Source organism: Phasianus colchicus, chromosome 1 (genome assembly GCF_987193195.1).
Source record: "Phasianus colchicus chromosome 1, bPhaCol1.hap1.1, whole genome shotgun sequence".
In the NCBI taxonomy this organism is placed as follows: Eukaryota; Metazoa; Chordata; class Aves; order Galliformes; family Phasianidae; genus Phasianus; species Phasianus colchicus.
This window is the reverse complement of record NC_143436.1, coordinates 197,807,320-197,816,836: the sequence shown is the minus strand read 5'-3', so window position 1 is coordinate 197,816,836 and position 9,517 is coordinate 197,807,320. Positions and strand designations below refer to the sequence as shown.

Genomic DNA, 9,517 nt, shown 5'->3' with positions numbered 1-9,517 from the left:
TCCGCTGGCTGCTCCGGTTCTCCCATCCCAGCCTGCTGTGGCCCTAACAGCAGATGCTTGTTAGAGTAATTAGCTCTGCCAGAACAGCCTAATCTTTGCTGGCCAGACAGCTCCAGGAAATAATCTCCCGCAAATCTCATCCCACTTACAGCCCTGCCCCGAGCTGACGGTCGGTTGGGCTGCAGCACTTCGTGTCAGCGCCGAGCAGCAGCACTGAGCAGACCACGTCCCTTCCCTGCAGCTGCAGCCCTCGGTTGGGGCCACGCAGCCCGGGGGGCCGGGAGCCAGCAGGGCACTGGGCCACACGTGGGCGAGGGGAAGGGTGAGCCAGGATGGGGCTGGGCACAGGGCAGATGCTGTGCAGCAGGGAGCAGGACAAGGGAGTGTTATAGCTGGGAGCAGCCAGACATGGCCTGGCACAGGGATCGTGGTCTGCTGCACATCCCCGAATGCCTCGAGCATACATGGGGCCACCTCCCTCCAGGACACCCCTTCACACAGTGACAGCAGCTTTCAGCCCAGGTGGGCGGCTGTCCTACATGGTTCAGAAGCTTTTCCACAACACCGAAGAGAGCTCTTTCCATGGACAAGGCTGGGAGATGGGGCTCAGCGGAATCCTTGATCCCTCCCTGCCGTGTCCCCTCAAAGCTGCACCCACCACGCCCAGACCCTTCCTGTCCCACTACCCCCTGCTTTTCCCCCCAACCCCACAGGGTGCAACTGCAGTTTTGGGCGGGCAACCAACTCCAGCTGCTGCAAACCACACTGTGCTGCCTGCATGGAAACTCTGAGTGGCCCCACATGTGTTTCCAATTGCAGGCACCAGAAATGCCCGAGGGCTCTGAACAGACACTCACGCTATGGGCAACACCCAAAGAGGAGCACTGGTGTCCTGCAGAAAATGGGTATGAAGCAGTGGATTCCAACAGGACAGGAGAGGTCCTCCAGATGGCGGGGGAAGCACCTCAGAGGCCAAACAGGGGCTGAGGAATGTGGGTGGATTTCCCGTGTCAATGAGATGCTGAATGCTGTTCTGTGAACAGGAAGGGCTGCGCTTCAGCCCCATTGACTCCTTTAGCAGCCTTGCCTCACCCAAAGGGAGCAGAGCCAAGGCCAGCCTAGGAGTGTGGCACCCTGAGCTGCACAGCTGATGTGGCTGGAATGGCACTGCCTGCATAACAGGGCTGAGGGCAGGAGGCAGAAAGGTGAGACTGCCGCAGACCTTTGCTCCTCCTGTCCCAGACTCAGCTCCACCGCTCCAGCAGTGCCCCAAGTCGCTCTCAGCACGAGTGCTTCTGCATTCTGCAGCTGCTGCTCTGGACGGCCACACTGTGGCTCCAGCGTGGGAGAGATGGCAGCCCAGCCCAGGCAGGTGGTTTTCCCATTGTCCATCTCCTTCTGGCTTGGACACTGCTCTGCAGAAGCAGGAAACGAAGGAGGAGTTCCTGGAGCTGCTGCAAAAAGCACATCTGCACTTGTGGCTGGGACAAGGACTCATTGATCCATACCAAGGTGGCAGGTGGGGTTACAGCACCCTCACCTCCTGTCTGCCTCTGAGGGCTGCCCGTGGGCTCAGGTGCAGGGTAACAAACTCCACAGCACCATCTCCAGAGCTCCCTTCAGCAGTAGCAAAAAGTACCTGAATTTTCCATGGTCCCAAGATCCACAAGTATTACGATCCTGCTTTTGTGATACTAATCAGGATGGCTCCTAGTGTGGGAATATCCAAGAGAACAAGCCCAGGAAAACAAGAGCTGATGCTCAGCAGTACTGAGAGCCAAACAGCTGCAGTGACAGCACCAGCTGGACAGGACACGATGAACCGCTTGGCGGCAAGGCTAAGACTCCTGCTGCCCCTCCCACAGCCCTGTGAGAGCGCTGCTCCATCCCCGCCCTCCCTGCACTGCCCGGGGCACCCCACGCCTGCAGCTCCCCGGGGCCCTGCGGGTGGTGGCAGCAGTGCTGGGGCGGCTGCGCCCCCGGCTGTACGGTACGCAAATGTGCTCCACGCCTCCCGGCTCCTGCTGGACAGCCGGGCGATGCTCAGAACTCCGCAGAGCGCCCTGGATACGCGCCCTGCAGCCCGCAGCCCGCCCATCCGGTTCCGGCCCTTCACTGCAGGGTGGGCACTGAGCAGCAGACCCCGCGGGCAGCCTTTACCTTCCGCTCCCCTCACCGCAGTGCGGTTCCTGCAGGCACAGCCCCCCCGGATGGGGCCCTCCAGCCCTGCGCTGCCGTCCCTGCCGGGTGGTTGCCAGACACGGAGCCCTCGGCCCCCTCAGGTTCCCCCCAGCCCCATTCGAGCGCTGCCTCAGGGCAACCTCTTGGCCAGCCCGCCCCACGGGGCCCTCGCACGGCCATAACGGCGGCGACCCACGCAAGGAGAGGGACGGACCGGGCGGCGCTCCGGCACCGCCATCACAGCCCGCCCCGACCCGCGCAAAGCCGCGCCCCGCTGGTGGGGACGGGGCCACCCGTCACGTGACCGCAGCTTCCTCACGTGACCGGGACTCATGCGCCCCATCACGTGACCGAGCACAGTGGCGGGATGGCGCGAGGGTAATGGGGGCGCGGGGCTGGGATGGGGGGGGAGGAGGCGGACCGCCGGTCCCCGCTCGGCCCCGCTCAGTCTTGCTGCCCTCTGCCCACTGCAGGTGCCGGGCGATCCCTGCCGTGCTGACGCTCTGTGCGGCCGCCTGGAGCTGCTGCGCCGCGGGTCGGGCGCTGGAGCGGGACCAGCCGTTCCGGTAGGTGCCGTTCTGTGCGCTGCGGGATGGCGCGGTGCCCCCGCGCTGCCCGCCCCGCTCACGGTCCGCCCGCAGCCCTCCGCCCGGATGGGTCCTCGCCGGCCGCGTGAGCCCCGAGCACGGCGTGCAGCTGACCGTGGCGCTCCGGCAGCGCGGCACCGAGCGCCTGGCCCGCCTCGTCCGCGCCGTGTCCGAGCCGCGCTCCCCGCAATACGGTAACGACTGGACCTGCCGGCCCGGCCCCGCCGCGCTCCGGGCCGCGCGTTGACCCGCTGTGCCCACAGGCAAATATCTGACCGTGGAGCAGCTGCGGGACCTCGTGCGGCCCTCCCCGGCCACGCTGGTGACCGTGCTGAAGTGGCTGCGGGGCCACGGCGTCGAGGACTGCCGCAGCGTCGCCACTCTGGACTTCCTGGAGTGCAGCATGCCGGCGAGGTGAGCGCTGTGCCGGACGCGGCCCTCTGTTGAGCAATAGGAGATGGGGGCTGAGCCCTGTGCCCTCCTGGCTGATGGGGCTCCGTGGCCCAGAGCTGGCTGCTCTGTGCAGCCCCGGCGCTGGAGTAGCCACAGCCTGCTGGCCCAGAGTGTATGTGAGATAGACAGGCGTGCATGTGAGACAGACAAGTGCTTGGGCTGCCCCACGCCTCCTTGTGCCCTCTTGGAGCCACAGTTGTCCCCACAGGAGGGTTGGGATGAGCTGCAGTTGGCTTCTGTGGTGCTCAGCCCAGGTATAGAGGGCACTCTGCTTCACAGAGACTGTGTGGGTAGGAAGAGGCACTCATCCCTGGCTCCGTGAGCAGGGTGTGGGCTGGATTGGGCTGTGCTGTATGTGAGTCCCTGTGTGAGCTGTCCTTGTGTTGCAGCACGGCTGAGCGCCTCCTGCCCGGAGCTGAGTTCCACCGCTACGTGAAGGGCCAGCGCAGCGTCATCCGCTCCCCGCAGCCCTACAGCGTTCCTGAGGAGCTGGCAGAGCACATCGACTTTGGTATGTGCAGGGGCATTGGGCTGCTCAGAGATGCAGGTGGGAGGCTGAGCACTGCTGGCTCGGATGGTGCTACCACAGTGCATGGAGCACAGTGGTTCTCTGGCTGTGTCCCGGCTGCCCCGTGCCCCCCGAGGAGGCGAGCGGTGATCTCAGTGCTTCCTATGGCTTTCCTGGCACTGGGTACTCAGTGCTGGCTGTACAGGTGTCTATCTGTGGCTGTGCAGGTGTCTGATTGTGCCACTGCCTCTGAAGGGTTGAAGCTCCTCCCATGAGGAAGCCGTGGCACTGCAGTCATAGGCACAAGGAGAACACAGTGTGCTGGGCAGTGGTGGCTGCTCAGCAGTGGGGTAATGGCAGCCCAGGAGGACACAGAGTGCAGTGTGCTGTGGGTGCTCCCTGTGCCCTGCTTCCAGCCAGGGTGAGGAGGGGGAGCAGGGCTGTGTCTTGCCAGAGCATGGGACCCTGGCACCTTCTCTTTGTTTGTGGACCAGTGGGGGGCCTGCACCGGTTCCCCGCGGAGAGGAGTGTGGTCAGCAGAGCCTGGGCCAAGGAGGGGATGGAGTCCCATGGGCAGAGAGCAGCCTTCCACCTGGGTGTGATGCCATCGGTCATTCGGAAGCGATACAACATGACAAAAGGAGACATTGGACTGCTGCCCAACAACAGCCAGGCCTGTGCCCAGGTACTTCCCAGTGCTGAGGGGGAGCAGCTTGCAGCCCAGAGCTGGGGCACCACTCCAATGGTCCCAGAGTGCTGCGGGAGAGTTCATCAGCTGCTGAGAGCTGTTGCCAATGTTCCACGAGAATATTGAGCTGACTTCCCAGGTCTGGAGAAAGAACTTTGTGTCCTTCTATGTCCCCTCAGTTCCTGGAGCAGTACTTCCACCAGGCTGACCTGGCTGTGTTCATGAAGCTCTTTGGCAGCAGCTTTGCCCACCACACAGAGGTCGACCGTGTGGTTGGGCACCAGGGCCAGGGCAGGGCTGGGCTGGAGGCCAGCCTGGATGTGGAGTACATCATGAGCACGGGCGCCAACATCTCCACGTGGGTCTTCAGCAATGCAGGTACTCCTCCCCTGCCAGAGCCCACTTTGCCCTCTGTCTGCTTCCACCTGTCCTACTCAATCTAGCACTGACACATTAGCTCAGGGAAGGACTCGTGAATCTGCCAGGGGTGTGAGATGGGCTACACACAGTCCAGCTGGTGTCAGTTGCACCTCGTGGTACCTCACAGGGGCTTTGGGACTGTGGTTTCCCAACTGCTTTGGGGACATATTTTGTGGGCTTCCAGCACGGGAGCCACTGTGGGTCTCTGACAGCTCTTAGGGGAGGTGTCATCATTGGTTTTGGATATGTGAATTTGCACCATCCACAGCACCCTGCAGCATTGCTCACCCTGCCCTCGCTTTGCCATGTGAGGCAGTCACCTCACTCCTCTGCCTTTCCATGGAGAGCTGACCTGACCATGAATCTGCCATAGGGTGGATGAAGGGCAGTTTGAGGAAAGCAGGTTGCAAACCAGTCTGCACCGAGATGTGCTGGTGCTGTGGAACAGTGTGTCCATATTAGAGGATGGCCAGGGGCTGAGTGCACCGGGACTGTTGGCTCTGTCCTGCCGGTGATGTCTGTTGGTGCACAAAGCCCTCTGTGGGCTTCTTCCTCTTCTGTGCTGCCTGCAGTGCGGGAAGGGGACAGAGAGACTCTCTGAGCAGCTGCAAGGCAGCAGGGTGGCCAGGACCCTCTGCTCTGTATTCACAGAGTGGGGAGATGGACAGGAGGTGCTGAGTGCAGCCTATCCACTAGAGCTGTGGGAAGCCAGAGCTGTTCCTCCATGCTGCTCTCAGCTGCACTGCTCCCAGGAGTTCATGGCAGCATCCAATTGAGTTATTCTGCACTCTACAGGCAGGGACAGAAGGAGGCAGAGCTTCTGCTGCGGGGGGGCAAGTGACCCCAATCCCCCCTGAAGCAGCGCCTTTGTGCCTGCAGGGCGGCACGAGAGCCAGGAGCCCTTTCTGGCGTGGCTGCTGCTGCTCAGCAACATGTCGGCGCTGCCATGGGTGCACTCGGTCAGCTACGGGGACGACGAGGACAGCCTCTCGCAGGTCTACCTGCAGCGGGTCAACGTGGAATTCATGAAGGCGGCCGCCCGCGGCCTCACGGTGCTCTTTGCTTCGGGTGCGTGAGCTGCTGGGCTGGGAGCGTCCGGCCGCCCAGCGCTGCGAGTGCCGCCCCTCACACGTGGCCGCCCTCAGGTGACGACGGTGCCGGCTGCAGGAGGGTGCCGGGGGGGAACCACACGTTCCGGCCCAGCTTCCCAGCCTCCAGGTAACGGCGGGGCGGCCCCCGGGCTCCTCTCTGCTGCCGGGATTGGGGGCACTGCGGGGTCGGCTTTGGGGAAGCCGCAGCGTCCGCCCGTCCTCAGCCCCTACGTGACCACCGTCGGCGGCACATCTTTCAAGAACCCGTTCCTGGTGACGACAGAAGTGACGGATTACATCAGCGGCGGCGGCTTCAGCAACGTCTTCCCGATGCCCGACTACCAGGTGCGGCGGGGAGCGCGGGGCCGCCCGGTGCCGAGCGGTGCCGGGGCTGAACCGGGCGGAACTGTCCCCAGGTCGATGCCGTGCGGAGCTTCCTGCGCTCTGCCCCGAAGCTGCCCCCCAGCTCCTACTACAACAGCAGCGGCCGCGCCTATCCCGATCTGGCCGCGCTGTCGGACAACTACTGGGTGGTGACCAACCGGCTGCCGCTGCCCTGGGTGTCGGGCACTTCGGTGAGCACGGGGCCGTCGGGTCGCGGTGCGGGGCTGCGCTCCGCCGGGTGCTGAGGCGTTTCCCCTTCCCAGGCCTCGACGCCGGTGGTGGCGGGGATGCTGGCGCTCGTCAACGACCGCCGCCTGCAGCTGGGCCAGCCGCCGCTCGGCTTCCTGAACCCCGCGCTGTACCGCCTGCGGGAGCGCGGCCACGGCGGAGCGCTGTTCGACGTGAGCGGGGCGGGGAGCTGCGGGATGCGGTCGGAGTGCCGCTGCGCGGGGAGGGGCGGGGGGAGCTCCTTACACCCGGGAGCGCATCGGGGGGGGGTGGGACGGGGTCACGCCGTGGGGGCTCCGCCCGGATGCCGCGTGTCCCCGCGGGGTCCCCACGCTATCCGTTCCGCAGGTGACGCAGGGCTGCCACCTCTCCTGCCTGGACGGCACGGTTCAAGGCCAAGGCTTCTGCGCCGGCCCCGCGTGGGACGCGGTGACGGGTTGGGGGACGCCCAACTTCCCGCTGCTGCTGCGCGCGTTGACGGCGCCGTGACGCCAATAAAGGCCGCGGCGCCCCCTGCTGTGCTGTGCTGGTATCGCGCGGGAGAGCGGCGCCGCCGGGCGGCCAATGGGGCGCGGCGGGGGGCGGGGCAGATCGGGCCGCGGGGCCAATCGGGCGACGCGCCGGGCGCACGCGCCTCGCAGGACCGTCCGGAGCCGTTCGGCGGGTGGGCGATGAGCTGCAGCTCCGAGGCCGACCCCGCGCCCGCGGTCCCCGCCGCCCCCGCGCCGCCTGGCCCCGCGCCCGCGCCCACCGCCGACAACAAACCCAGCCCGGCCGCCGGCGGAAGTGGCGTCCCCGTGGCGCCTCCGAGCGCGGCGGGCGGCGCTGCGCGGGGAGCCGAGGGCGGAGCGGCCGCCGGGAGGGGACCCGGTGAGTGCGGGGGGGCGGCCGGGAGCGCGCGGCGGTGCGGAGCGGGGCGGCCCCGCTGAGCGTCTCTGCCCGCAGCGCCCGTCTCGGCCGCGGCGCCGCCCGAAGGAGCGATGTCGAACGGCGTGTACGTGCCGCCCGGAGCCGCCAACGGAGAGGTGAAGCCGGTGGTGTCCGGCACGCCGCTCGTGGACTTCCTGCTGCAGCTGGAGGATTACACGCCCACGGTACGCGCGGCGCGGGGCGGGCGCTGCGGGCGGGCGGGCACTGAGCGCGGCTCTCCCCGCAGATCCCGGACGCCGTCACCGGGTATTACCTGAACAGAGCGGGATTCGAGGCCTCCGACCCGCGCATGTGAGTGCCAGGGGCGGCCGGGGGGCCCCGCGGACATCCCCCGGTCCTGGCGCCGTGCCCCCCCCGACGCGTCCCCTCTGTGCCCGCAGCATCCGCCTGATCTCGTTGGCCGCGCAGAAATTCATCTCTGATATCGCCAACGATGCGCTGCAGCATTGCAAGATGAAGGGAACGGCCTCGGGGAGCTCCCGCAATAAGAGCAAGGTGGGCGGGGGGGCCTGGAGGTGAACATGGGGTGAGTGCTGAGGGACGGCACCGCCAGTCGTTGTGCCACTGAGTCGTGGGGTCACAGAATCACAGAATGGCCTGGGTTGCAAAGGAGCACGATGCTCATCCCCCTGCTGTGTGCAGGTCGCCAACCAGCAGCCCAGGCTGCCCAGAGCCACATCCAGCCTGGCCTTGAATGCCTGCAGGGATGGGGCATCCACAACCTCCTTGGTCAACCTGTTCCGCTGCCTCACCACCCTCTGGCTGAAAAACTTCTTCCTCATATCCAACCTAAACCTCCCCTGTCTCACTTTAAAACCATTCCCCCTTGTCCTATCACCATCCAGCCTCACAAACAGCCGTTCCCCCTCCTGTTTATCTGCTCCCTTCAAGTACTGGAAGGCTACAATGAGGTCTCCCCACAGCCTTCTCTTCTCCAAGCCAAACAATCCCAGTTCCCTCAACCTTTCCTCACAGGAGAGCTGCTCCAGCCCTCTGACCATCTCAGTGCCCTCCTCTGGACCCGCTCCAAGAGCTCCACGTCCTTCCTGTGCTGGGTTTCCCAGGCCTGGACGCAGCACTGGGGCCTCACAAGAGCTGAGTAGAGGGGGACAATCACCTCCCTGTCCCTGCTGGCCACCCCTTTTTCATGCAGCCCAGAACACAGTTGGCCTTCCGGGCTGCAGGCTCACACCGCTGGCTCGTGCCCAGCTTCTCATCCACCAGGACTCCCAAGTCCTCCTCTGCAGGGCAGCTCTCCAGGAGATCTTCCCCCAGTCCGTATCAATACCTGGCATTGCCCCAACCCGATGCAGCACCTTGCACTTGGCCTTGTTGAACCTCATGGTTCAATGTGAAAGGCTGATATGTACTGACAAAAAGGGGCTTTGCTGCTGGGAGGGAACGTGGTGGGCAGAAGGTGGGCAGAAGGTGGGCAGTGGTGTGTATGGAGATACTGAAGCCCTGCTGCTCCCACTGATGAGCACCAAAATGGAATGCTGAGGGAAAAAGATAAAGGGAGGAAGTGTATATAAATAGTTTCTGGGAATCCACACAGCCACTATTTGTGGTTTAGGGGCAATGAAATTAAGTGTTGAGTAATGCTCAGTGCATTTCTCTGCAGCTGAGGGCAAAGAGCAGATGCAGTTTTCAGGCCCTCAGTGATGGTCAGTGCCCCAACCATTGGCCTCCAGCTGTTCTGGAAAGTGTACACACACAGCTGGGGTAAAAACCCTAAAGCAGCAAAGGGCTGAAGGCATGAGGTGTCTGTGCTGTGAGTGATGCTGCCCTTTGTCCCCAGGATAAGAAGTACACGCTGACCATGGAGGACCTGACGCCCGCCCTTGCAGAGTACGGCATCAACGTGAAAAAGCCGCACTACTTTACGTGAAGACAGGGGTTGTTGCTGGGAACTTTTTTAGGGTTTGCTTCTGCACCATTAAACCACTGGGTAGTTTTGGGTTTTTTTTGTGAAAAGACCCCCTGTTTCCTGCTCACATGCCTGCTGTTAGTGAAGCAGCATCATTTGGCCCCCGGAGTTCTGCTCTCC

At 64.1% G+C, this 9,517-nt stretch overlaps 2 protein-coding genes across 2 annotated transcripts; both read left to right on the top strand.

Moving 5' to 3' along the window:
* The first annotated feature begins 2,415 nt into the window (after positions 1 to 2,415).
* TPP1 (tripeptidyl peptidase 1) lies at positions 2,416 to 7,103 on the top strand. Its single transcript, XM_031609638.2, has 13 exons — positions 2,416 to 2,559; positions 2,655 to 2,747; positions 2,823 to 2,962; positions 3,032 to 3,182; positions 3,611 to 3,732; positions 4,224 to 4,414; positions 4,597 to 4,795; positions 5,717 to 5,905; positions 5,983 to 6,055; positions 6,153 to 6,273; positions 6,345 to 6,503; positions 6,576 to 6,713; positions 6,889 to 7,103. Exons 1-13 carry the CDS (start codon positions 2,549 to 2,551, stop codon positions 7,027 to 7,029), a joined length of 1,728 nt encoding a protein of 575 aa, XP_031465498.1. The 5' UTR covers positions 2,416 to 2,548; the 3' UTR covers positions 7,030 to 7,103.
* Positions 7,089 to 9,429, top strand: TAF10 (TATA-box binding protein associated factor 10). The gene is made up of 5 exons (XM_031609643.2): positions 7,089 to 7,410; positions 7,486 to 7,634; positions 7,697 to 7,761; positions 7,851 to 7,965; positions 9,269 to 9,429. Exons 1-5 carry the CDS (start codon positions 7,212 to 7,214, stop codon positions 9,356 to 9,358), a joined length of 618 nt encoding a protein of 205 aa, XP_031465503.2. The 5' UTR covers positions 7,089 to 7,211; the 3' UTR covers positions 9,359 to 9,429.
* Positions 9,430 to 9,517: the final 88 nt, after the last annotated feature.